The sequence below is a fragment of the Salvia splendens genome, chromosome 19 (assembly GCF_004379255.2).
Source record: "Salvia splendens isolate huo1 chromosome 19, SspV2, whole genome shotgun sequence".
NCBI classification, from domain to species: domain Eukaryota; kingdom Viridiplantae; phylum Streptophyta; class Magnoliopsida; order Lamiales; family Lamiaceae; genus Salvia; species Salvia splendens.
In genome coordinates, this window is record NC_056050.1 from 5,964,150 (window position 1) to 5,989,878 (window position 25,729).

Genomic DNA, 25,729 nt, shown 5'->3' on the forward strand with positions numbered 1-25,729 from the left:
CTGCTATTGTGGAGAATGTTTTTAATATTATTTGTAAGAATTGTATTTTTAATACAAATTGTCGTGTAGAGATTTAGAAAAACAGGTTGTTGGTATTACGTGTCATTAAGTTTTAATTTCTTCGTTTTATAATTGTTCTTTCTTGATTAATTATTATAAATTCTACGTATTTAGTTTTATAAAGTTATTTCTTATTGGTTTTATAGCTGATATCTTTTAACCAATATAATCTCCTTTTAATTGCGTAAAAATAAGCTTTCGAATATTTTAATCATTTACATTATTATTATTAATATTATATTAACTATCTTTATATTTTATTTTGTGAAATACTAGCAAAAAAATGAAAAAAATACCATCAAATATTATGTTCAATGATAACAATAGAAAAAATAAAAGCAAATCCTATCATATGAATTGGTGATTAAAATTTTTAAAAAAACATTCTCCACAATAGCAGTGATGACTTTTAATTGATGTGAAAAATTTAAGTTCATTGAAAAATAGATCCATGAATGGCGTATATATGTATGAGAAAAAATTTCCTAGTCTAGACATACCAAGGTGGAATGATGATATGGTGTGTCTCATCTATAATAAATTGACAAATGAAAATATACATAACTCCAGTTCCAGCTGGAAATTAATTACACCTCCACACATGCTAATTGTCAAAAATTTTAATATGGAAATTATGAATACCCCATATATAAATTACATAACCATATCACCCATGCAAAATATATTTACGCAATCTTTTTATGATTTACATCTTCCATCTTCTTCAAAACAATTAAAAAAATTCTTCATTGCAATATAAATTTCAAAGGAATACCATTTTTTTATGCACTAAAAAATTCTTCATTGCAATATTAACCTATTGAGTAAATATATAATCATTTCTATGCACTAAAAAGATAGAAAAATTACATTATGGGCATACTTATTTTAATTTATGTAGAATTTTCAATTATATGCTTACATATATTTATTTATGTATATAAAAGTAAGAAAAAGAAAATCATACACATAAAATAATATTAACAAATGCTGCATGATTAAATATTTTATTGCTGTAGATATTGGCTATTATTATTATAGTAAGTGCAAAAATAAATATGAAATATATATAGAAGCTGAAAATATATTGGTAATGTCCATATTTATATTATGCAATTTTCCATAAAAGCGGTATAATGAATGTTTCCTAAATAATTGTAGTTGAATGTGTGTTCTTTTATATTTCTATTTTGTCAATAAATAATTGATTGGACACACCACCTCATGGTGCTATGGTGGTGTGGAAGGACCACGGAATGAGAAGTACTCTATTCAACACAAAATCATGTTTAGATAACTTCCTACCTTATACTCTCGTTTAATTAGGAAAATATACTCCACAAAATATGTGGTAATATCCTAAAATTAAGGCTATAAAGTACATAAAACATCCTTAATGAAAAACCGATATTCGTAAAAGGAAAAGTTTACATAATTAGATTGAATCTCAAGCTGACTCTATATATACTCCAATTCGAATTCAAATAGTAGAAGAGTTGCATTGCCTATATATAATATACCCACATGCATTCTCTCACAAATGGCGACATTGCTGCCGGAGTTGATCTTCGAGATTCTGAGCCGAACAAGTTTGGAAACGTTGGAACAATGCAAATCCGTTTCAAAGGATTGGAAACAAATCATTTACGACCCCACTTTTATCCCTCTCCATTCCCTACGAACCAACTCCCTCTTCGGCTATTTCTTCCAAACCTTGAAATCTTCGAATTACCGCTCCGCCTTCGTCTCCACAGCCGCCGGAGCCATCGAATCCACGTGGCCCCGCTGCGACGGCGTCGAAATCCTAGCCTCCTGCGATCAAGGCATTCTCATCTGTGAGAGACAAATCTGCTGCCGCAACAAGCGGTTCTACGCCTGCAAGCCCGCCACCGCCCAATGGCAACCTCTCCCCAATCCCAAACTCCGCTACCAAACCAAGGCCGTTGCCGTCGTCGTCGCCCGATCCCATCCCCTTCGCTACGTCATCGTTCGATTGTACGCGTTAGGGAGCCAGCTCCACTGCGAGATCTTCGATTCCGAGAGATGGAGATGGGAGAAGATTATCGAATGCTCGCCTCCCTACGGAGAGATTGTGATGAATGGCTCGCCCTCTGTCACCACCGCAGGCCGATTCGTGCACTGGCTTACATTGAACGACAGCGTGCTGACGCTGGACGTGGAGAAGAGGCGTTTTCGATGCTCTGCGCTGCCAGGATGCCTTCCTAAGAGTAGATGGACGTGGCCGAGGTTGGTGGAATATGAAGGGGAATTAGGGTTTATGTGTCAAGTTGAGGAAAAAGAGATGGAGGTGTGGAGCAATGGAAAGAAGAAGGCGGTGGTGAATATGAGAGATACGGGTTTGCAACACCCGGTGGCTGTGGAGTTTTGCAGTAGCAATGTGGTTTTCATAACAAGTATGGAAGGAGGTGGTTTTTATAATTTGCAAAATCGCAGTTTTAGTAAAGTTGAAGTACCTTACGATCTTAGGATTCCATTGCAAGTGTTTCGATTCAGATCCGATACACAAATTGTTCATCTCAATCCCTCCCAACACCACAACAACAAGATACACCTTTCTTGTAGCATGTAATTTTAGTATTAGGCTTCTTGTTTTTACCTAACTTTTTGCTCTCTAATTTTCCTAGTTATTATAGTCTTTGCAAATTGTATTGTTATAAAATATTCTATGTATTTCGGTTTCATAGTTATAATATTGCAAATTGCGTTCTTTCTATTATTGCAATTGTACTATGGGATGCAAGAATGGGCCATTTTGATTGCCTCAAGTTTTACTTCGTTTGGGTTAAAATTGCTGAGTTTTTTACTTTATTTTGTGGGCTGATAGTTGTGCTTAGAGCATCTCCAATGGCGGCGAGCGGACAGACTAGCCGATTCCCTGCGCTGGCCGGTCCGCTCGCCGAACCATTGGAACCGGCGAGTGCCATTTCGGCAAAAATATCGGCGACCCGATGCCGATTTTCGGGCGCTAGCCGATCCGCTTGCCGGTCGGCTGGCCGCCATTGCAGGCTCCTGATCGGCGAGCGATCAGTCAGCTCAATTTTTTTTCGAAACACTATATATACGTGATTTGCACGTCATTTTCATTCGCACCGCTTGTTTTAACGAATTTTCTCTCTCACTTAATTTCTGTACAAGAGCAATAAAGCAAAATGGAGAACAACAACAAGTCTACTCCAGTGACGAGCGGGTCTCAAACTCCCACGGTACCCGTGGGAGGTGGATGGGGTCCAATGGCCGGGTACTACAACATGTACCCTTGGCAGCAGATGATGTCCGGGATGGCAGCCGGGGGTAGTATGCCGGGATGGCAGGGGATGCAGGGCGGGCAGGGGGTACCGGGGATGCAACCCGGGATGCATATGATGCCGGGGTGGGCAGCCGGTAGGGCTGTCAAAATGGATATCGGGTATTGGATACCCGATACCCAAACCCAAAAAAATCGGGTAATTGGATACCCGATACCCGAAAAATCGGGTTTCGGGTCGGGATCGGGTATTGGGTTATTGGGATTTTCGGGTATCGGGTTACCCGATACCCGATCGGGTAATACCCGAAAACCCGAAAAATATATATAATTTTACTAATGTTTTATTTAATTTGTCAATTTATCAATTACTTATTGACTTTGAGTCTTAGACTCAATTAATTCAATTAGGATTTTACGCATTAGTTACACACATTACACTCCTTGAGTCCCTGGCTCTCCCGCTCCCTGTCTCCCTCTCGGCTGCGCCGCTGCGGGCTGCCTTTCACCCTCACCCATGACCCACCGACGACGAGCACCACCGCCTGCACCGACGAGCTTGTCGTCTACTCCTCGACTTCATTTGCTTAATTAAAAGCAAATGGATGAAAATCGAAAACAGGCGGCTTGATTAAAAGCAAAGCTGATACTCTGCTTCGGAGAAAATTTCACCCCAGGTTTGAGAGAGTGAGAGAGATCCATGCTTACATAATTTATCTGTCAAAAAGAAACGGATCTGAGATGTCATTAAATGATAGAATTTGAAAGGGAGAATTTTGAAAGAAGCATTGCAATTCTGTCTTGTGTATGATTTTTGTCATTTGATTTTTCCAAATTCTTAGTTTACATGATTTTAATTTGTTTCGACCATCTGTACTGAATTGTCGTGTATTTGTCAAAAATTCTCAATCTTCAGTTTTGGCTAATTCACGATGAATAGTCATTTCAATCAATTGTATTTTGGCTAATGTTTAGCATAATGAATGATCATTTCATTTTACATGTATTTTGATTTTTAGCACAATGAATGGTAATTTCTCTTGTGCATCAAACACGACAAATTAAACGCTGCTCACTTATCTTCTTGATACATATATTATCTCATATATGTTTTGGACTTCACTTATCAGCTCATTTTCTTCTTTCGACTGCAACTCAGTTTCACACCCATCAATAAGGGGTTCACAATCCGAATGTTTTGCCAGGAAACCTTGGATCGTCCCTTACTAGCTACATGCTCCCATTTCCAGAGTGGTGGTTACCATTGAAATTTTTACAGAATGATGGGCTAGAGAATATGCATGATCATCATCGTATGTGGTGGATATTGGCTGCTGTTTTTGCTAATGAATGTCTTCTCACTATGATCTTTTTTTTGTAAATGAGTATGATTTCACTTTATGTAGGTATCATGTGTATAATGATTAATGATCACATACAGTTACACTAATACAACCTGTGGAAAAATATGATTTTTTTTTTAAATCAGGATCGGGTACCCGATTTTTCGGGACTGGATACCCAAATCGGGTATCCGGGTACCCGAAAACATTTTCGGATCGGGTATCAGGTAGCAAATTTTGGAATTTTCGGGATCGGGTACCCGCGGGTACCCAATTTGACAGCCCTAGCAGCCAGGATGCAGATGATGTCGGGGTGGCAGCAGGGGATGCAGCCCGGGATGCAGGGGACGCCCGGGGGGGAGGACAATGTCTATCGCCCCAGTCTTGATTTTTTTACTGCTTTTTCGCACACATCGACCCCATCAGAGACACGGTTCACTGGGTGTGAGACTTTCTCCTTAGAGGAGTTGGGGATATATCTCGAGGATGCGGACACTCCCGTTCAAACGGGGGGAGTAGGGCGGGGTCGGGGCGCACCAAAGAAGAAGAAGGGCAAGGGGAAGGGCAAAAGGGTGGTCAGCGAGTCGTCGCAGCCGGCTGATGACGATAGCCCGACACGGAGGAAGTGGACGGATGCAGAGAACGTCGCGCTGTCCAAGGCTTAGGTGAGTGTTTGCGATGATCCCCTCCATTTGAACAATTAGAGGATCGTCAACTTGTGGGCTAAATTATCAGCAGCCTACAAGGCATTTTGCCCGGAGGGGAGGCCACACAGCGGGGAGGAGTGCCGGAAGGGGTGAGACCGAATCAGGGCTGCGGTCTCCCGATTTTCGGGCTTGTTCCACAATGCCATCCGCATGCAGACTAGTGGCCAAACTGACGAGGACTGCAGGAGGATAGCGGAGAAAGCCTTCCCCATGCCCAGGCTTTATAAGGAGTTCACCTACTAGAACTGCTATGAGGTGCTGATGGACTCCGAGAAGTTTCGGGCAGGTGTCGATGCTGGCTGGCTGAAGAAGCAGCGACTGAACTATGCCGGTGATTACAGCGGCAGCAGCGGCGGTTCCCACGACCTCCCCGAGGATGTTCAGGAGTTCCCGTCCCCTCCATCGTTTGCTCGCCGCACTCGCCCGGTTGGTCAAAGGCGGGCGCAACGGGTAGCGAGGGGGTCGCCCAGGGGTCCCAGGAGGTCCAGTCGGCATCCCCCCTGTTGGCAAGTCGCCAACCGAGCTCGCCTTCTTCGCGTGTCAACAAACGTGGGCTCAGATGCACAAGATCTTAACTTAATGGAGGGCGACAACTAACCCGTGGAGAAGAGGTTTCTTCACTCAATGCTCGAGAGTATGCGGGTCGATTTGGATGCCGCCTCAGCACAGTTGGGGGCTCAGACGCGGGCACAGATGCCGCAGATTTGGGGGTCCCCGATAGCGGCGACAACGACGGTGAATGCGCATTTACTATAATATTCATAAATAAAATCCAACGACGGTGAATGCCAAGTAGTCGCCACTCCCCTCCCATGCTGGACGGTGAATGCTCTAAACGCTTCCTAAATAAAATCTGAGCACCCAATTTTAAAAAATAAAATGAGTATATCGACGATGAATTTTAGTATCATTATATGATAGTATTAAAGTTGATTTTAATACAACAAAGTGACATCAATTCAGAAATTTCAATTATCAAGAGCATATTCTGTAATTGTGCAATACATTTTATACTATGACAGCATTGGTGCAATTGCACAAACAAATTAAAGGAACGTAGGGGTATGAATAAAACCAACCATGTTCCCCAAAGATAGCATATGATCAAATGATTGAATCAGATTATTTGAAATTAGAAAAGGTACTTATTGATAATAGCTTACTTTATTCTTTCACTAGGTCATTACGTATTGCAAAATATAATAACCATTTAAACGGTACATAGGAAGAGTTGGATAATGATTTAAGATTGAGGAAATAATTTATGTATTTTTTGATCCATTTTATATAACGGTACATCATTTGCATCTCCCGAGGAAATGGTAAATGGAGAGGTAAATAGAAATAACTACCATATTTACCTCTTCTTGATAAAATTTCATGCTTCAATGGAAAAGGTATTTGGGAGGTATTATACATTCTTTCATTTTGAAAATATATTGGAAGAAAAGATAAAATTTTAATTATTTTTATTTGCATTCTTAATTTACCTTCTTCTTAATTCTCTTGAATGTATAATTACCTTTTGAGAAGGTAAATGAGAAGTATACCTTCTCAACTTACATTTTCCACTTGAAGATGCTCTAATAGAGAAAAAGTTTGCATTACGATGCCTGGGGAGGGGTGAATGATGCATTTCTAATAAATGATTTTTTTTTTAAATTACATTATCGAATCAATTCGAGAATTAATCTAATTGATAGCACTTCGTATAAGTTGATTTATTTCTATTCTAACAACTAATGAAACGAATATAAATTATAATTTTCTTTTATTATTTTATTATATGGTGAAATGTGAGGACACTACTGACCCAAGTATTCGTTTTTTAAGGAGGAAAAGATTATATTCACTATTAAATAAATATTCAAAGTATAGAAAGTGAGTATAGCAAATGCTAGTGATTTCACAAAAAAGTCTTTTACTTATTCATTTTTTTTACAGGATTAATAAGTACTGTGTATTCCCTTACATTTAATTTACATACTAATTCCCACATTTTATTTTTATAGTAATCTATGAAAAAGATATTACACATTGTATCATGCCCTATTAAAGATCATCCGCAACGCTGTCTCTTATCCGTCTTTTAACCATCTCATCTCTTCACTATTCATAGGTCCCACTATACTTTTCACTCCATCTCTTAACTAGGAGACAACATCTGCATCCCTCCATCTCTTAATCATCTTATCCCTTAACTATTCATTCAATTTTATTTTTTATTTTGATTTCCAACAAATTCAATTAATAAAAACACACTTCATTAAATAAAATAAAATTACAACTTAAAATTCTAAAAAATTAAAAACCACATTAATAAATTCCTAAAAAAATAAAAAATACATAATTTAAAATCTTCCGCTCACTCTCTCTAAATTCAAATTCTCAAAACTCAAAGAAGCAGAAGAAGATATCATCAGTTGCGACGTCTTATTCCGTGGGATCAAAGCTCGAGGCAACAAAAATTCGCAGCGATAGACTTGGGGAGGTGAAGGATTTTATTTCGGATTTGGGAGAGAGCTCCGACGAACTTTTAGTCTGTGGATTCCAACGATACTTGAAAATTCAGGGTGTTTATTTTTTTATTCGACGCATTTGCTCAAATGGATCCATGAATGGATTAAATTTGGGAGAAGAATAATGTTTTGAGATGAAGAATGTAGAGTGTTTGATTGAGAATAGAGAGTTTTTTTATGGTGGATTAATTGGTGGGAATGATTTGATATTTATAGAAGTGATTGGGGGCTTAAAAAATATTAAAAAAAATAAAAATTTGCAAAAAAATAGCTATAAACTGCTAATATATTTTTGGAATTTTTTTTAATTTTCAAAATTTTCCTAAATTTTAAAAAAAACAAAAAAAACATTTTTCGGATAAAAACGACCCCCACTCGCGGGCAGGCGAGTGGGCGTCACGGACGAACCGGAGCTCGCCATGTCGCCAAGCGCGTGGCGAGTTGTCTCGCGAGACTTCCCTCCGCGACGAGACACGGGACGGGCTGGGGACGAGACGGAGCCCGCAACGCTGTCTCGATGTGGTCTCGTCTCTCCGAGATGAGATAGAGACGACAACGAAATGCGTTGTGGATGCTCTAAAGTACGTACTTCAATATTCCCACTTACAATTCAATTTTCTTTGCCATTATTTTCCACCACAAAAAACACCTTGATGTTGTCGTTTTCCTTCCAACAGTTGAGTCACCAAAGCCCTCGATCATGTTGCATAAAAACAGTAACAACAGTTGTGAAGATCGATAAAGTCTCAATTAAATGAAGCAGCCAGCAAATTGCAAACTGTTGTAAAAAATCTCAACTTTGTGTAGTTATTGAACACTAGCCTGCTCCTTTTGATATGTTTAAAACAGTGAAATATAGTCTCTGCCGTGACAGTCCCACAGATGCATTAGTGTCAGTTTCGCAATTTCTCATAAAAAGAAAAATCAAATCATCTCTGCTCTGCTCTGCTCTGATCTAAATCTGGAAAACAATTAATTAGCCCCATTCAGTAAAAAAAGCAAGATTCTTTAGCCTTTCACTTTCACCATCATCATCACATATTACACTGGTGGTCAAAATCCAAAAGATAATGGAGTACAAATCCATTTAATTAAATAAAAACTTGCAAAGTAGCCTCCTTGAGTGATTGGCAGAGTGGGCAGTGGTCCAAAAGCGGCTCACAAGATCTGCAGCAGCAAATGTGTCTGCACGGAAACAAAACGACGCTCGACTGTCCACCGTGGCACACTTTGCAACTTTTCAGTACTGACGTGGATGATGACGAGGAGCAAAACGACGTCGCTTCCATCAGCTGTTTGGTGAGCTCGGCCACTTCGGATTCTCTCTCTCTCGCGGCTCTCTCCCACGCTGCGGCTTCCAGCTCCGCCGATTTCAGCAAGCGCTGGAGCTCCATCTTTCTATCTCTTGCGGCGGCGATCTGTTGGTCTTTGTGGAGGAGGAGAGCGTTTGCTCTGGTTTCGCATCGCTGCATTGTTATCTCTCTCTGCCGCGCCTCCTCTTCCATGATTGCTATCCGCAGCCTGCTGCTCTGTTTCAAACATTTTCAGATTTTTTTTTAAAAAAAATGACTTTCAAAAAGATAAGGAGTTTGATTGAGTTTGATTTTGACCTGCAGGTGGAGGAAATGATCCATGTCCGCATTCTGATTGAGGATCTGGGAAGAGAGGGAAGATGAAGCAACGTCTAGATCTGGAAGTTGTGGTGCGTGAAACCAAACAAGGGAGAAATCTTGAGCATCAAAATCCATGTGGGAAGAAATGGGGAGGGATTCTAGATATAGAGAGGATGGGTGGGAAGTGGAAAGAGGAAAAGGGTGAAAATGGGATTATTATGATGGAAAAGTGTATTGGGAAAAGTAGAGATGGGAATGAAGGTGGCAAGTTTAGACATGCAGAAGGAGATTAGGTAGTAAAGACGTAGACATGCAGAATTGGTGATAGAAGCCAAGGGAGCAGTCAGCCTAAAAACTAAGTACAGTCTAACGGGGCAAACATCCATCATCACCTTACTGTCCCTCCCTCCACTATATCTTCTGCTTTTCATATTACCCTGCACACACACACACAGTGCTGACAAAACACCCTATTTCATCAATGGGTGAAATCAGAGTAATACTTTTGTTATGCTAGTTTTATAAATTTAATTTTTTAATGTATTAGGGGTTGGTTAAGTAAGTCACTGATGGTCCTTGAATTTAGGGGTGGGAAATTATACCGAAATACCGTAATACCGGATTTACCGTACCGGAAAAATACCGAAAATACCGATTTTTCGGTATACCGCAGTTTCCGGTATGGTATCAAATTATACCGAAATACCGTAATACCGGACTTACCGTACCGGAAAAATACCGAAAATACCGATTTTTCGGTATACCGCAGTTTCCGGTATGGTATCAAATTATACCGAAATACCGTAATACCGGACTTACCGTACCGGAAAAATACCGAAAATATCGATTTTTCGGTATACCGCAGTTTCCGGTACGGTATGATACCGTACCGCAGTGTTTCGGTACGGTAACAGTATCAATTTTTCTATACCGCGGTATACCGAATCCACGGTATACCACGGTATACCGAAACTTCGGTATATACCGAATCCACGGTATACCGTGGTATACCGAATATTCGGTATATACCGAAGATTCGGTATACCGATAGATTTTTATATATATATATATATATATTAATGTTAAATATGTTGTAATATATATATTATATTAAAAAAATTTAATACATCAATTAATACAATAAAATTAAACATGATAATTTATTCAAACAAATTCAAAATTAACTTGAATTATTTTTTTATCAACTCATCCTATTAAATATAATAAACACAATAGCATATAACACCGAAAGAAGATTGGAAATACGATATCGGGAATATGTTTCAACAGAGCACATTTGAAAGAATTTGTATTAACTCACACCATTTAGTATATGATTCTTTGTATAATGTCATATTCCAAATATACAAAGTAATTTAAAATTTTGTTTTATTCTTCGTCCCACTTCATAAAATGTCAACTAAAAATATGTGCAGCTGAAAATGAATCAAATCGTTTAATTAGTGTTTAATTCATTGTATGTTATCTTATTTTATATACTACTTAAATTGAAGGATGAATAAATAGGATACTGATCAGTCATTCTTAATTCTTAAAGAGAAATAAATGTCAAATTTAAATTACTAACTAGTGTCACGCCCGTGCGATGCACGGGTCATTTTAATTTCTTCATATTTATTTCATTTTGCGAAATAAAAGTTGTGAAATGATAAACAAAAGAATATTCGACATCCTCTTACTTTGGATTATACTTTTTCAATCACATTAACCTCACATAGACACAAGAGTGTGTTTAAATGCTACATTTTCTTAAAAATGTCAATAAGATCACATTAAAATTTCAACACATATTTGTGTTGACATTTTAATAAACTGTCTTGACATTTAAATATCAGACTTAAAATTAAAAAGCATTTTAAATCTGTGAAAATATGAATTAACCGTTGAGTTATAACTGTAGGAGCAAGTTTACGTTGCAATAATTTAATATTGCATTGGTGAGACACTTTCTAGTCGAGATTCATTTCATTGCAATATAGCGACCCTATACACTAAAAACCCAAACCTTGAAACCTAAATCCTAAACCCTTAACTTTAAAATATACTCATCATAACCAACAAATGAGCCAAATTTTGATATATGTTGAATTTTAGTATTTTCACATTAAAAAAAATATTATTTGCTAGTATTTTAAAAATTTATTCAAATCAAAGGAAGACCGTGCCTTGTTAATATTTTTGAGAATTTGTATGCATGTTTATAATGATAGATTGAAATTAAAGTCTAGGGGGAAAATTGAATCTTTATTTCATTACACTTGTAAATCTATTTGGAGATTTTATTTATAAGACCAATTATTACTACCATTGGTCTAAATAGCCAAAAATAATCAATAAGTATCTTCATTTTATCATTAACCACGATTATGGGATAAAATTCGGAATATATGTAATCAAAATAATCCATAAATATATATTAAAAGATACTTAAAAGATCAACATCATCGGCAACAACAAATATAATATGATACTTGATAACATGCTAATCAAAATATAAAATTGAATAGAGTGATGGACGAATTACCGATAGCAAAAAATAATGAACAATCGAGAAACCAATTAGTAAATGAACAAATCAAGAAACCAATTATTTTTCGGTATACCGTAATAACGGTATGGTAACGGTATCAAAAAATATCATACCGAAATTCTGGTATACCGAAAATTTGGTACGGCATCGGTATTGAATTTTGTCATATCGTACTTTCTGGTACGGTATGCGGTATGGCACGGTCGGTACGGTATACCGTACCGACCCACCCCTACCTGAATTATAAGTTTTAATGTAAATTTGGTAAAGTATAATAGATATTGTTGTTAATTTGTTACTCCTTAGAAAATGTGACCACTTCATTAGATGAAGAAATTTATCAAATAGGCATATATTTCAATGGATAGACCGCAATAAAAACATGATGACCTACCTAGCTAGTGGTGACTATATTAGTAGTAAGAATTTACTTATAAAAAAACAGTCCTTGAACAATTATATTTGCATATTTGTAGTACCGGGTAAATTTTACTACTATATACCAATGGACACTTGCTATAGAAGTAATCACGTTTCTAGCTTACTAATTTAAGTATACTACTGATTTTAACTAATTAACTTATATTCGTGGAACTAATTTTGATTGGCCAATATTTTGAATAATAAAATATTTTTCAAAATACTTCTTAGTATATTATCAAACCAGACTCACTCTCCCGAAACATGAGTCAATGCAATAACAATCCTTGCGTTAATCACTATCCAACTTATCATTAAAAATTCACACCTTTCCATAAATCAAAACAATGCATGATTAACATTATATCCTTAGGGCTCGTCTGGTAGATGTGAAAATAATTAACATGCATGTATGGTAAATGGGCTTTCATGAGTTCATGGGCAGAATTGTAACCAAAGTGGTTAGTCCATTTCCATTGTTCGGTTGAATTGGGGAGGAAGGCCTAAAACCAAAAAAGCCCATGACTAAAATACCCCTCTTTTTGATGATGACCAATTTCCGTTCCTCACTCCCAATTTCATAGAATAGAACCAGAGCTCAAAAATGACTCACTGCACATATTCAGCAGATGCACAAACCAGATAGAAATTGTCAACCAATTCAGCAGATGCACAATCTCATGACCAATTCGAATTTGTCAAACAATTCGAAGTCAAGTAAGCAAGGCAATCAATTCCAAATGCAAAAATTAAAGCTACGGATGCACAGCTTTTTTTCCTCCAATTCTCCCAAGTCAATCACGGCCGGCGGAGACCAAATCGAAGTTGATAAAGCAAATCAACAAACAAGAATCGATAAACGCCGCAAATCGAACCCATAAAACGCCGCAAATTGAACCCATAAAACGCCGCAAATTGACACTACAAACAAGAATCGAACATTCGAATCGGAACTTACCCGGTAATTGGTCAGCCGATGAACGACGAACTGAACTGAGTCTTATGCAGGGGAGTCACGAATGGAAGCCGACGAACACCACTCGGAATCGAGTCGAACAGGGGAGACACAAATCAACGCCGACGAACGCCGATCGGAGTTAAGTCGAAGTGGCCTCGACGAAAATTGAACCACCAACGGTAACAAATTGAAGAATTCGGAGGGCAAAATCGCACAATTGCTACGTTTACAGCCAACTCCCAAAAAGCCCATGCCTTAAGGCATCCATAATGGGACGCCCTTTAGGTTTTACTATTATTTTGTTAATTAATTTAAATATTTTCAAATATATAAATGTAAACTAATTAAAAAACACAACGATTAAATAGAAACGACAAATAATACATCGGATCCGTACACTTCATAAGGGCGTTGTGCGTATCCAATAACTTCCGCTCCATCGAGGCCGTTGCCAAATCTGAGTAGGCAATTGTCGTCGGGGTCGGGATCGGCGATGAGGGGGCGGCGGCCGAGGAGGATGTCGCCTTCCCCTTGTTCTTCGCAGCCTTGACGCCTATGGGACGCCGCCGGGAGGACATCGGTGTGCCGGAACTCTCTTCCTCCGTGCACGTCCGGTTTAGGTCCACCGGACGAGTTCCGCTTTCGCTGGTCGTGTAACCACCAGTGTCGGTGGTCTTCGTCCTCTTTGTCACACTGGTGTGCAGAATCCCGCCTTAGAACTTCTGCTTGTCCCTCAAGAGCGCTCAGATGCTGAAATGCTTGAAGTCACCGTACATGGACTGGTACGACAACAGCGCTCTATCGCGCACGTCACTCAAGCTCTCGCCGCTTCCCTGATCCCTCGAGCACTTCTCGTACTCCACCGTGAACAGGTTGACTTGCTTCTTCACCTGATCTCAGTGCTTGCGGAGCTGCTCCCTTTGGCGCTTGTACGCGCTCGGCGGCTTCGCCTCATTGTAGCGCTCGGCGATGCTCTCCCAGTACGCGAGCTGCTTTTGGCTGTTCGCGAATATTGGGTCCTCCGATATATTCACCTAACACCTCTCCAAGACGAGGGTTTTATCCGGCTGGTAGTTCGTACGGCCGGAGGCGTACTCTTCATTCGTTGCCGGAGGTGGCAACTTGTACGCGCGGTGCTTGGTCCCCTTCTTTCTGGCGGGGGCGGCAGCGGCGACGCGACGGGAAAGGGCTGCAGGGCTAGTTGGAGACGACTCCATGTCAGAGAGACCGTACGAATCCGTACTAATGTCGGGGTCTTACTGCGTGTTGTCGTCGAACGACCGATATTCGCCAGGTTGTGTACTCGGCCACCGTGCGCCATCTCCAAATATCGAGATACCAGGACTTGAGTATCCACCGGAATCCATTTTATAGCGTAATTTGAGAGTTGAAAAGTGAATCGAAATGGTACAAATGAAATCTGAGGATGGGGTATTTATATAAACAAAATTTTCAAATTAAAAAAAAAAAACTAAAATGCGTTGCATCGTCCGCGTCGCCCACAGTGGGCGAACGATAGCGCGGACGATGCCCTATCGTCCGCGCTTCGTCCGCGGACTAATCCAACATTTTAATAAAAATTTAATTAGTCTTATAACCACATACACAACCTTCCATCTATATAGTTTTTGTTTCCATCAATAACCCTAACTCAAACTAATAAAATATTTCCAATTATCAATGAATTGGAAATATTAATTTTTCTCGTCGAAGATTACATATTTTTAATCTGTCTGATTCTAGAAGATTTCTTGAATTGTTTTTTTTTAATTTATTTACAAAGCAGAAATAAATCGGGGCAAAAGTGTAAATAATAAAACGCGTGAAAGTCGGTCATGCCTGGCCTATATAACACCTCTTCTACGCCCAAATCGCTTTCATTCTGCGTTTCCTCTGTCGTAGTCGAAACCCTAACCCTAGGGCACTCTGAGATCTGCGCCTCTCCTTCCTCCAGATTCGAATTATTTCTTCTTAAATCTTAAAAACTACCCTATCTTTCGTTGCCGTGAGTGGGATTTGTGATTTGTTTGACGGGTAAATCTTCGATTTAATCTCCGATTCGAAATGTCTCGGTGCTTTCCCTACCCACCACCGGGCTATGCTTTGAGCAGCGCCAGAAAAGATGCCTTGATCGATTCGATTAAGGTTGGTTGAACCGAGTTCCTTGATTGATTTATTCATGAGCTTGAGTATCCATCGATGTGATTAACGAGTTGTGGTCGGTTTTTTTGTACCGAGCGGACATGTAAATTTCTAAACAAATCCGATATTTGATTCTGTGTTTGATTTCCATGTACACATACATCTTTGAAAAATGTTTGTATTAGTGGACCCAGATTTTTTTGTGGAGGATGGGTTAGAATTTCTGGAAAATTTTGAGATATTTTTTGTATAATCTTCCTTGTGCGAATTATAACCCATATTTAATTTAAAATTGTTTTAATTTTCACCTATATTTGCTATGGAGGCACTTGGTCGATTTCAAGATTCTCAAAAGTAGTATGCATAAAAATCTTGTTTGGGCCCTTTTGATTTAGAAAATTTTGTGGTACCATAAATATCAGAGCATCTGCACCAACACAGTTATAGGATATTTTCAGTATTGAGTGGAAGATATTTAGAGATTTTTTAGGGAAAGCTGTCTGATGTTAGTGATGTTTTTTCCCGTGTAAAAGTACTTTTTTATTTATCCAAGCTTGATTTAGGGTTTGGTGAGGATATAAGAAGTCTACTAATTTCCTCAAACATGTTGATTTTGTGTAATAATGTCGTTAAGCAAGAAGAACCTGTGATCTTCTTTCCACAGTTGTTTATATGATTTGGACATAGTATATTGTATGTATCTAATGAGAATCAAGAAGCCACATGATTCTCTATCACATTCAATTAACATAATTTTTTAGGTTGGGTATTCAGTTAATTGTAGCGGGATTTATGTCTTTAATGTTATAATTCCGCTAGGTATGGTTTTATGGACCTTTTTAGTCTTTATCTTCTGTAGTCTCAACTAAATTACAAGCTTCAGTTTAGCTCTTTCTTCTGAGTAATATTTCTTTCTTTGACCTTTTAAAATCTTCTTCCATTTTACTTGTTTGCTCAACATCTGGTTTGCACGTTCAAACATTGTGATTGTATAGTCCCACTTTTGTTTGAAGAAATTGTATTTGAATCTTATTGTATTAACTCAGAGATGTGTAATGTAGCAGTCAAATGTTAGATTTATTATCTGCAACTTGAGATGCCTGATCATCTCTATGTGTTTGGTTGTACTGATTGCATAAGAATTGTAATTATGCTGAGGTCTGTATTCATGTTCTCGGCCATGTCACATAAGCTCTTCCCTGGCATCAATTTCTAAATTTTTTGATCTTGGTGCTCTAAAGCTCCAAAAGCCAAAGGTCCAAGCTAAGGAACAGAGGAAGGAGAAGAAAAGGGATAAAAAAGAGAAAAAGAAAGACAAGAGTAGTCTGAAGAATCTTGGCAACTCTGATGTTGTCCATAGTCATTTTAGTGAAAAATTCTGGAGTGATGGCATAGGTGATTTCTCACAAAAGGGAAGCAAAGCTGAGATTGAACAATTGGAACGGAGTGGCCTCACGGAGGAGCATGCAAAGCCTGTTTTCTTGCCTGGTCCGAGCTCTTCCTCTGACAGCACTGAGAATAGCAACAAGAGGAAGAGACAGCCTTCCCCTGTTGATGTTAGGCGCGGTCATGGTAAGACATTTCTGACATTGTGGAATTTCTAAAACTATATTTCATTAATTAATGTGTGCTCATATGCACTTGTTATTTTTTAATCAGGTAAAATTATCCGGATACGGCTAACTTCAAAGAAGCAAACCCAATCTGATGTTCCATCAGTCAACGAGCAGAAACCATGTTCTACATCGAGTAGAATTCATGCTCCTTGCCAAATCAATAATGATGTTTCTCTGAGACAGAGAAGTGCAGACTTTTGTTCCACATCAGGGTCAACCAGCCAATGTCTTGTTCTAAAGAGTGATGGAGAACGGATTCATGTTGCCTCTAACCAGAACAAGAATGCTCCTCCCTTTGAAACTAAAGTGTTGCCTGCTGCCTCTAAGCAGATCAAGAATGCTCCTCCCTTGGAAATTAAAGCTGTGCCTTCAGCAGATAAAGTTTTGACTGCAATGCAGAAAGAGGGGCTTCGTTACCAAAATCTGATTGAGAATTGGGTCTCACCCCAAATGCTGCAAGATGTTTGTGTTGATAATGAAGATGAAGATTGGCTCTTTGGGAGCAAGAGTAAATTGGAAAGGTCTGAAAAGAAACGGGTGCACAGAGATGATGGCATACCCTGCTTGAACACGTTGTCATTGTGGCCCCGTGCACAATACTTACCGGAGGTGGACCTATTTGCATTGCCGTACACTGTTCCTTTTTGAATTTTATGACAACGATAGACCAAATTGTATTCATTTTTTTTTGCCCGAGGATTTTTGTATTTCGGGCAAATTGGAGGCTGAGATTTGAGAAATGTATTGCTTGCAATTTGCATGAGAATTTTAATGTATATAAAAATATTAAATTTTTATCTTATTTTGTCAGTTCTAAATCGTTTCATCATTGTTCTTAAGTAAGAAAAAATACATTAAAGATAATGATGTTCCAATTTTACGAAATATGTCTATATTTTTCTTTGAATTTCTTCCGAAAATTACATTGTACAAGGTCAAACTTATTTGACTCATTTTATTTTGCTTAAGCAAGAGAAAGTAAAGTTGAATATAACATAGTAGAAAAGTAAAAGTTGAATTGAATAAATTTCGTTGATTAATATAATACTTCGTCCGCTCATAATTTAAATAGCTCTTTTGACTCAACACGGATTTTAAGAATTTATTTGACAAGAAAAGTAAAAAGAGAAAGTGAGTGGAATATGAGACTCATTTAATGTATTAGTAGGATTGTGAGTGTAAAAAGTTCGTGGAATGTGGAGTCCACATACTAAAAATAGAATAAAGTAAATGGTTTTATAAATTGTGGACAATCTAAAATGGCAAAATAATTCTTTAAATGATGGACTGAGGGAGTACGAAGGAGTATTAATTAAAGTTCACAATCATATAGGAAAATGAAGGTGGTGAAGTGGTTAAGGTGAGGTTTTGGGTTCAAATTCATTTTTATATTTTGAAAAAATCATAAGAATTTTATTGAATCCGTCATCAGTTAACCCGGTCGACGATCGGATCGTCTGGTCCATTTACAATGGTTCCAATATTTGTTTTTATGAATTTCTTCCGACATTTATTGTACAAGCTAAAGCTGATTTGGTCTCATTCAAAAGGAAGACGATACATTTACTAATATAAATGGCTAAAATATAATCCCCCTTAAATGTTAATGTGAAATATTTGTTTTTCCACATATAATTTTATGTAGTGTCGTTTGGTGAGTTTGTAGAGAGAGAAAAAGTAGAGATGATGTTAAGACCATCTCTAATCATTTACATCAAACTCAAACTTATTTTTGAGTATATATCACATCAAAAAAAGTAATTTTACTCTAATTTTTTATACCAAACTCAAAATTTATAGTACCATTTTTGAGTATATGTTTCACAATTTTTTTTGCAGGGACTCATATATGGTGTTATTCCACAGAAAAAAAATGTAAAAATGAGTTTGAGTTTGCAATATGATTGGAGAAGTTTTCTATATCAAAAGTGAGATTTGATGTATGATTGAAGATAGACCTTAATTTGAGTTTGGTGTAACTGGTTAGAGTAAAATTACTTTTTAGTGTGACATATATATGAAATTAAGTTTGAATTTATTGGAAATGGTTGGAGATGACTCTGGTGGGACAACCTAAAAATAAAAACATGTCACTTTTAATAAGACAAGGAAAGTAAGATAAATGTAAATTGGAAGATGATTCTTAGAATTTTTTAAGGTCAGAATTAAAATTATTTCCTACAAATAAAGAAAATACTTACTTTGTACGTATTAGGTCATCTACAATAAGACTGCAAATTGCGGCTTTCAGTGTGTAGCAATTTATGGCCTTATTGCATCTTTTTTGTTTAGGGCGGCGACGTTGAATTAGGCGCAACCACGATTGAAAGTCGGATTGAATACCTTATTTTGTGGCCCTATTGTAGCATATTCGGTGGCCACATCACATTTTTTCTTTCGTTTTTAATACTACTATCTTCGTTCGCCATTAGGAGTCTAATTTAAGTTCGGCCCGAGTTTTATGAAATATAAGGAAAGTGGGTGGAAAAAGATAGTGGAATGAGAGACCCATTTTTATATACTATTAATTTTACAATAAAATGTGAGTGAAATGAGTTTGTGGAAAGTGGGGTCTATTGACTGACTAAAATGGTAAACCATGACTCCTAATGACGGATGGGAGAAGTATAATTTTTAGTATTAAATTTAATACTCCATCTGTCCCTCTGTAGTAAAGGTGTTTCTTTCAGTACGGTATTTAAGAAAAATTATTTTAAGTGAGATAAGTAAAGAGAAAATACAGCGGAAAAAAAGACATAGAGATAAAAATAAAACAAAGTAAGAGAGAATATATAAACAATACACAATTAATACAAGTGTAAATATAGACATTTCATAATGCACAAATAGGAGACATTTCATAAGGCATAGAGACACATTAATTACTTTCTTTTGAGAATATTAGGACACATTAATTGGAGGTTTAAATGGCATTAAATATCAAAAGCCTTTTAATTTAGTAACCTGAAAAAAAATCGTAGGGGCAGAAACTTCCTAGGGCAGCCACTTACGCCCCACCGAACACTCCCCAAACATCGCTCGCCCCAACCACCTTTGGATGGTTGCAGGCGAGCCTTGTGCGCCTGAAGCGCACTTTTTAACAATGTTGGATTGATTTATTATGATCTTAAATATAATGTGAAACTAATATGAATCCCACAACGGTTCCACGCGGAAGTGTGGAATAACATATTAGTGAGAGTCACCCTTATACCTTTGACCATTACATTTGATTAAGCGAGGGTTCCCTGACTTGTATGCTTATCAATTTGGTGTTGTAAACGTGGATTGGGACAGCCAACAGAAATTGGCTATCCGAAGGTGTGACGAAAGAGGTGCCACTGAAGGTGTGTTCCCAAGGAGCAGCAAATGGAATGATATCGTTGCATAAACTAAACGCCAGATTACAGACGACGAAGCGTTAAATGAGATAGACTATAATGTGGTTTCTCCACAAGCCTTGGGTTAAGGTTAAGTAATATATTACAAAATGGAGCAGCCTCTGTGCCCCTTCTTTTTCTTCTTCTGTTTTGGTGGCTGCAATACTATTTTAATGGCTGCATCAAACACACCCTTCACATTCTGCATTCAAACCACATGCTATAATGAGGAAAAAAAGGTTTCATCACACCACAATCACAAATTAAAACCACCTGTTGTGTTTTCGAGCTGCACTCAATGTACGCAGGAGCTCCAATTAGCTTCTTGAGTTCCTCCCCCTACATGGTAAGACAACGAGAGGCATGAAACGGGAGGAATGATCGTATGCTGGTAATATCTTTGTTACCTGAGCTGTAGTTATCGGAACTGCTCCAGGATGATCGATGATGAACTGTTTATCATCTCTAAGATCTGTACTACCATTGAAAAAAGGATATTTTGATCTTTTCAAACAAACACATCCCTTCTATATGCTTAATCATAATACAATAAATTAAAGAATCACCAAAACAATTTATAGGAGGAGAAACTGAAGATGAATACTATATGTTCATTGCATGCTTTACTGATACACTCTTTTCAACATCCGAGCGTGTGCTCTCATTTCAATCGTGAGGAAGTAATTGAAAAAAACCAAGCATGTGTTTCTTCTACTATTACAAATATACTCTGTTGGAAACACCATTGCCATTAGTACAATGTCAAACTGCCAATAGAAGAAGAATATAACCTATTGCTAGCTTAGAGAATAAGCATCAAATCATACAAACCAAGTGTGACACTTAAATTTATTCAACTTATAATATGATTATTTGTATTCCAAATTATTCTTTCAAATGGAAGTTTGACTTTCGATCTCATAAATCTTTCAAATGTTACAACTTTATAAAGCTACTGTCATACGAAACTATATCTGTTAGCCCTCAAACCACATACTACAAAAAATTGGTATTTATAACTTTAGATCCTAAATATTTGAAAATTTCCGATACAAGATTACATGAAAGTATTTAGTATGATGGAATGTAGTAGTAGACAAGTAGAAAATTGTGAGGAATGTGTTCGTAACTAGTAGGACTAATTGATAGAATATGAAAGTGATACCTACAAGGAACATGTTTGTAGCTGGCAGGACTAATTGATAGAGTAATAACAAGAAATAAATCACTATCTCACCAAGCTTCGTTCCAACAAGAATAATTGGAACACCTGGCGCGTAATGCCTCAACTCGGGAATCCACTAACAAAACGAAAAGGAAAAAGAGAAGAACATGGCATCAGACTACTCGGTATACAAAACGAACGTAATTACAGCTATAATAATCTCCACAATTCTGACCTTCTTTGCAATATTTTCGTAGCTAGCCTTGCTAATGAGAGAAAAGGCTAGAAGGAAAACATCAGCTCCACGATAACTCAAGGGTCTTAATCTATTATAATCCTCCTGGCCTGAACATAATGTAAGACGAAGCTAAAAAAACGCTAAAACCTAGGAAAATGCAGAGAAAGATGAGATATACATATTTGAAAGGAATTACCTGCAGTATCCCAGAGTCCCAGGTTTACAGTATTACCATCCACAACTACATTAGCGCTGAAGTTATCAAAAACAGTCGGAACATAATCCTGCATTGCAAGGCGGAATAAGGATGTAGTAATTCGCTAATCAGCATTACAATATGCATTAGCAAAAGGGAACATGCTACATAACTCAAAATTAGTAAAGCAACACCGCAGCACACTTTAATCGGTGATCCTCGTCCAATCCAACCTAATTCAACTTTTTAATCAAACACACATACAACTCTCAATGCAACTTAATTTTTAATTTCATCGGTGATTACATTATTCTCCCTCTCTCGGCCCTCGGGTCGGCTGAAACCTCAAGTCATAACCTTTTTATTCATTTTTTCCCCATATTTGTTTGTCTATTGGAATGAACCTTCACTTTCCACTTAGAAAAAGACTCTAAAGCAAGCCACATTCAATTCATCTAAAACAATCCACATAAACTACATGAGTAACAAAATGCATTCAATTCTATGAATGGACATGGATACATAATCTACCTACTGCATAAAAAATTACACAATGCAAATGGTTAAAGGCAAGAATATAAGGAATCATCAAAAAACACTAATAAGAAACAATTACAAACTGCAAATGGGAATGTAAAGAGAAATCAAGAATTAGGATTAGCAAACAAAGAAATTGGTGATTAATTTAAAGAAAGAAGATAAAAATGGAACTTACCGTAGGAAATGTGTTGCTGGTGTAAGAAATCAACATGCAAGTTTTTCCAACAGCTCCATCACCCACAGTCACACACTTGATGAATCTCGTTGCACTCATTTCTAACTAATTTTTTTTCCCAGAAGATGGTCAATTCTTCCTTATTTGCTACTTCAAGTTCAAAAAAGACAAATCTTTACTCAAATTGAGGCAAACTCATCAAAAATTGAAAAGGAATCTGAGAGCAAAGAGTAAAACAGAAGCAAAAGAATTCACCTTGAAGGAAGCAGGTAGACAGAAATGCAATGCCTGGCAAAGAAAAGAAAGGACTTTATGACAGCTTTTTCAATCTCACATAAATCTTTTTCATAGATTGGGATTGGGGTGGTGGGGTTAGGGTGTCTAAGCGGACACGCCCAATAGCCCCGTCTCAGTTTTTGTTCATAGCCCCAATTTTATTGTCCATAGCTCCAAAATTCTATTTCTGCCATTATAGTGGACATCTCTAATAGCCCTAAATTTTATAATCAATTTTCATTTTTAAATATTTTTAGTTTCAATCAAGTGTAATTTAAATAATCGCAGTGTAAATAACTAGAATACGAGGTAATTAGGGCCGAATATTCGTTGTATTGCAAACCGGTAAAATTATACAACGAATAATTAAAATAAAATACAACTACAAAACTCCGCCACCGTCTACTCGGTGTCGGAGTCGGCTTCCTCGTCTTCCTCTTCTTCTTCTTCTCCTCATCCTCCTCTCTCGCTGCTGCCGGCCGCGGTATCCCCAGGCGCATTATCAACCAACCCCAGTCGACTCTCAATCCGATTGATGAGCCTCTTGTAGACGTTCCTGACGTACGGGTCAGTTTCCCCTGCGTATGACCTGCATACGTCTTGCAGTTGTTGCATCAACTGCACGTCTATGGTATTGGCCAATACCTCGTGGGGTTGCACCGTGGGCTGTGGGATTGGGGAGGGTTGTTGGATGCGCGATCCGGACGCGCCCGCCGATAGGCGGGAGGCCCTTCTACCCCCTCTGGCGCTGCGGATAGAGGCCTGTTGTCCCATGGGCCGTCGTCGCCTAGTGTGAGTATCGGCTGGCTCTTCGACTTGTTCGTCGGACTGCTCGAACTCTTGCGAGCCGCTGCCACTGCTGTAGTTGCCGGCAAGGTTGTGCCTTGTGCGCTTTGGCCCAGGAGCTGTTCCCACCTCGTTCGCCACGATCGACCTGAATTTTGGACAATCCGCGAGGACAAGATACTCTTCCCACAAGGTGAACTTCGGCCAGCCCTCCGTGTGGTATTGGCCCTCAGACAGGTTGTTAACATTTGCTACGCTGCGGCCACTCTCAGCGTGGCGAAGGTTGTTCTCGTGTATGGACGCGAACCGCTCGGTCGCATGGAGAATCCTACCCCACTTTTTCTGGAGCTGTTCTGGGTCGCGCCTCTCGGCGCCGTCGGGTTTGAACTCCTCGTATGCAAACATGACGCGCCTCCAAAAGCTCCCCTCGGCCTGATCTGTGCCCACCATGGGATCTGAAGTGATAGCATCCCAAGCCTTCGCCACGGCAATGCTCTCGTCTTTGGTGTATGGCTTGCCCCGGTTGGACCCAGAACCAGAGCCACCGCTACCGCCAGTGCCACTGCCCTCGCCACTCGGAATGCCGGCCCCGCTGCCCGTGCGGCCACCGACGTGGCCGGTGCCACGACTGCCGCCTCCGCCCCTACCGCCTCCGCCCCGACTGCCGCTACCTCCTCGGGTCGGAACGGGCATTTCCACCCGTGCTGCCGGCATATCTGGGATGCCAGAACTGAGCAGACCCATCATAGTATCAAACGCGTCTTGATCAGCCTCGGTGAACGAAGATTGGCTGGCTTGGAAAGGGGAACCCGGACGCGGCTGGTGAAGCGTGTCTAGGTTGGGTCTGTAATCTCCAAATGCGGAACGACTCAGATTCCGCTGTAAAGGTGGCGGAGTTGGAGAAGACCTCCACGACTGAGATGGAGGAAGGGGTGGACTCGATGCCCACGGTGGGGGAGATTGATTCCAACTCCAATGCTGGGACGGAGGTGCATATCCGCCAAAGCCCGACGGCTGAGAAGCATATCCGCCAAAACCCGATGGCTGCGAAGGATAGGCCGATGGGTTTGATGGATTGCTGCCATATCCCGATTCCTGAGAGTCGGGTAATTCGTCGTCTCCTCGGTGCATTTTTTAGAGAGTGGTTGTGTAGATAGTGAGTGGATGGATTTTGTGAAAATAGTGAAAAATAGGTGGTGGGGAGTGATATTTATAGAGGAAAAAAACAAAAAAAAATTGAAAATCGCGCCGCATGCGCCGCGGCGGAAGTCCACACTATGGTCGCCGCGCCTATAGGGGCGGCTATGCCCCCCGCCGCGTCCTCGCCCCGCACCCGGCGATCGCCCGTCCGCCCACCCTCGCCACGTCCGCCGCGTCCGCCCTCGGGGCGGACAACCTCGCCACTATAGCCCGCCCGCCGACCGCCCGTAGCCGCGTTCACTCCATAGTGGACACCCTTAGAGGTGGAGCACCTATCCCCTTCAAATTCCTTTTTTTTTCTTTTTCTGCGACGTTTCAATCGTTGCCAAATTTACTTTGTATGCACATCACTTTGTTAGTAATTTCATTTTTCACACATTTTTTCTCTTAGTAGTAATAAATTTTCATTTTAATTCTTATTTTAATTTAATTTATTTTTAAATACCGTAATTTTCAGTTATGTAACTTTCCTTTTTAATTATATTATTTTTATTTATTGATAAATTAATTTCATTGAAAGTTATAAATAAATTTTTTAAAAGCAGTGAAATTAGGTGGATAGCATAATGTTCAATGGTC

General features: G+C 38.9%; 5 protein-coding genes across 7 annotated transcripts; 2 read left to right on the forward strand and 3 right to left on the reverse strand.

Annotated features, from left to right (window-relative positions):
• The first annotated feature begins 1,600 nt into the window (after positions 1-1,600).
• Positions 1,601-2,650, forward strand: LOC121778920. The gene has a single exon (XM_042176305.1). It carries the CDS (start codon positions 1,601-1,603, stop codon positions 2,648-2,650), a length of 1,050 nt encoding a protein of 349 aa, XP_042032239.1.
• A 6,234-nt stretch (positions 2,651-8,884) lies between these two features.
• Positions 8,885-13,690, reverse strand: LOC121778232 (E3 ubiquitin-protein ligase BOI-like). The gene is made up of 3 exons (XM_042175546.1): positions 13,437-13,690; positions 9,505-9,944; positions 8,885-9,423 (listed from the first exon to the last, which is right to left on the reverse strand). The coding sequence occupies exons 2-3, from the start codon at positions 9,640-9,642 to the stop codon at positions 8,986-8,988; spliced, it is 576 nt and encodes a 191-aa protein (XP_042031480.1). The 5' UTR covers positions 9,643-9,944; positions 13,437-13,690; the 3' UTR covers positions 8,885-8,985.
• A 1,624-nt stretch (positions 13,691-15,314) lies between these two features.
• On the forward strand, positions 15,315-17,996 carry LOC121779902. The gene is made up of 3 exons (XM_042177364.1): positions 15,315-15,581; positions 16,820-17,150; positions 17,238-17,996. The coding sequence occupies exons 1-3, from the start codon at positions 15,501-15,503 to the stop codon at positions 17,840-17,842; spliced, it is 1,017 nt and encodes a 338-aa protein (XP_042033298.1). The 5' UTR covers positions 15,315-15,500; the 3' UTR covers positions 17,843-17,996.
• Positions 17,997-20,556: 2,560 nt separating this feature from the next.
• On the reverse strand, positions 20,557-23,222 carry LOC121780448 (rac-like GTP-binding protein 5). Of its 3 annotated transcripts, none has more exons than XM_042178084.1 (8): positions 23,144-23,222; positions 22,889-23,035; positions 22,174-22,261; positions 21,975-22,084; positions 21,812-21,875; positions 20,982-21,046; positions 20,848-20,913; positions 20,557-20,776 (listed from the first exon to the last, which is right to left on the reverse strand). In XM_042178084.1, the coding sequence occupies exons 2-8, from the start codon at positions 22,985-22,987 to the stop codon at positions 20,678-20,680; spliced, it is 591 nt and encodes a 196-aa protein (XP_042034018.1). In that variant the 5' UTR covers positions 22,988-23,035; positions 23,144-23,222; the 3' UTR covers positions 20,557-20,677. The 3 variants fall into 3 exon arrangements, with proteins under 3 accessions (XP_042034018.1, XP_042034016.1, XP_042034017.1); XM_042178082.1 differs by having other exon boundaries at positions 22,889-23,038; XM_042178083.1 differs by having other exon boundaries at positions 22,889-23,061; positions 23,144-23,166.
• Positions 23,087-24,694, reverse strand: LOC121778921 (multifunctional esterase-like). Its single transcript, XM_042176306.1, has 2 exons — positions 24,197-24,694; positions 23,087-23,176 (listed from the first exon to the last, which is right to left on the reverse strand). The coding sequence occupies exons 1-2, from the start codon at positions 24,692-24,694 to the stop codon at positions 23,087-23,089; spliced, it is 588 nt and encodes a 195-aa protein (XP_042032240.1).
• Positions 24,695-25,729: the final 1,035 nt, after the last annotated feature.

Excerpts from the sequence above, each read along its gene's own strand:
- LOC121778232 (XM_042175546.1), bottom strand. The coding sequence starts at position 9,642 with ATGGATTTTGATGCTCAAGATTTCTCCCTTGTTTGGTTTCACGCACCA. Across the intron at positions 9,424-9,504 it reads ATCATTTCCTCCACCTGCAG|AGCAGCAGGCTGCGGATAGC; the intron begins GTCAAAATCAAA and ends TGTTTGAAACAG.
- LOC121778921 (XM_042176306.1), bottom strand. The coding sequence starts at position 24,694 with ATGGGTCTGCTCAGTTCTGGCATCCCAGATATGCCGGCAGCACGGGTG. Across the intron at positions 23,177-24,196 it reads GTGGCCGCAGCGTAGCAAAT|GCATTGCATTTCTGTCTACC; the intron begins GTTAACAACCTG and ends TTTCTTTGCCAG.
- LOC121778920 (XM_042176305.1), top strand. The coding sequence starts at position 1,601 with ATGGCGACATTGCTGCCGGAGTTGATCTTCGAGATTCTGAGCCGAACA.
- LOC121780448 (XM_042178084.1), bottom strand. The coding sequence starts at position 22,987 with ATGAGTGCAACGAGATTCATCAAGTGTGTGACTGTGGGTGATGGAGCT. Across the intron at positions 22,262-22,888 it reads CCAGCAACACATTTCCTACG|GATTATGTTCCGACTGTTTT; the intron begins GTAAGTTCCATT and ends CTTGCAATGCAG. Across the intron at positions 20,914-20,981 it reads TTCCGATAACTACAGCTCAG|GGGGAGGAACTCAAGAAGCT; the intron begins GTAACAAAGATA and ends CTTACCATGTAG.
- LOC121779902 (XM_042177364.1), top strand. The coding sequence starts at position 15,501 with ATGTCTCGGTGCTTTCCCTACCCACCACCGGGCTATGCTTTGAGCAGC. Across the intron at positions 15,582-16,819 it reads CCTTGATCGATTCGATTAAG|CTCCAAAAGCCAAAGGTCCA; the intron begins GTTGGTTGAACC and ends GGTGCTCTAAAG. Across the intron at positions 17,151-17,237 it reads TGATGTTAGGCGCGGTCATG|GTAAAATTATCCGGATACGG; the intron begins GTAAGACATTTC and ends TTTTTTAATCAG.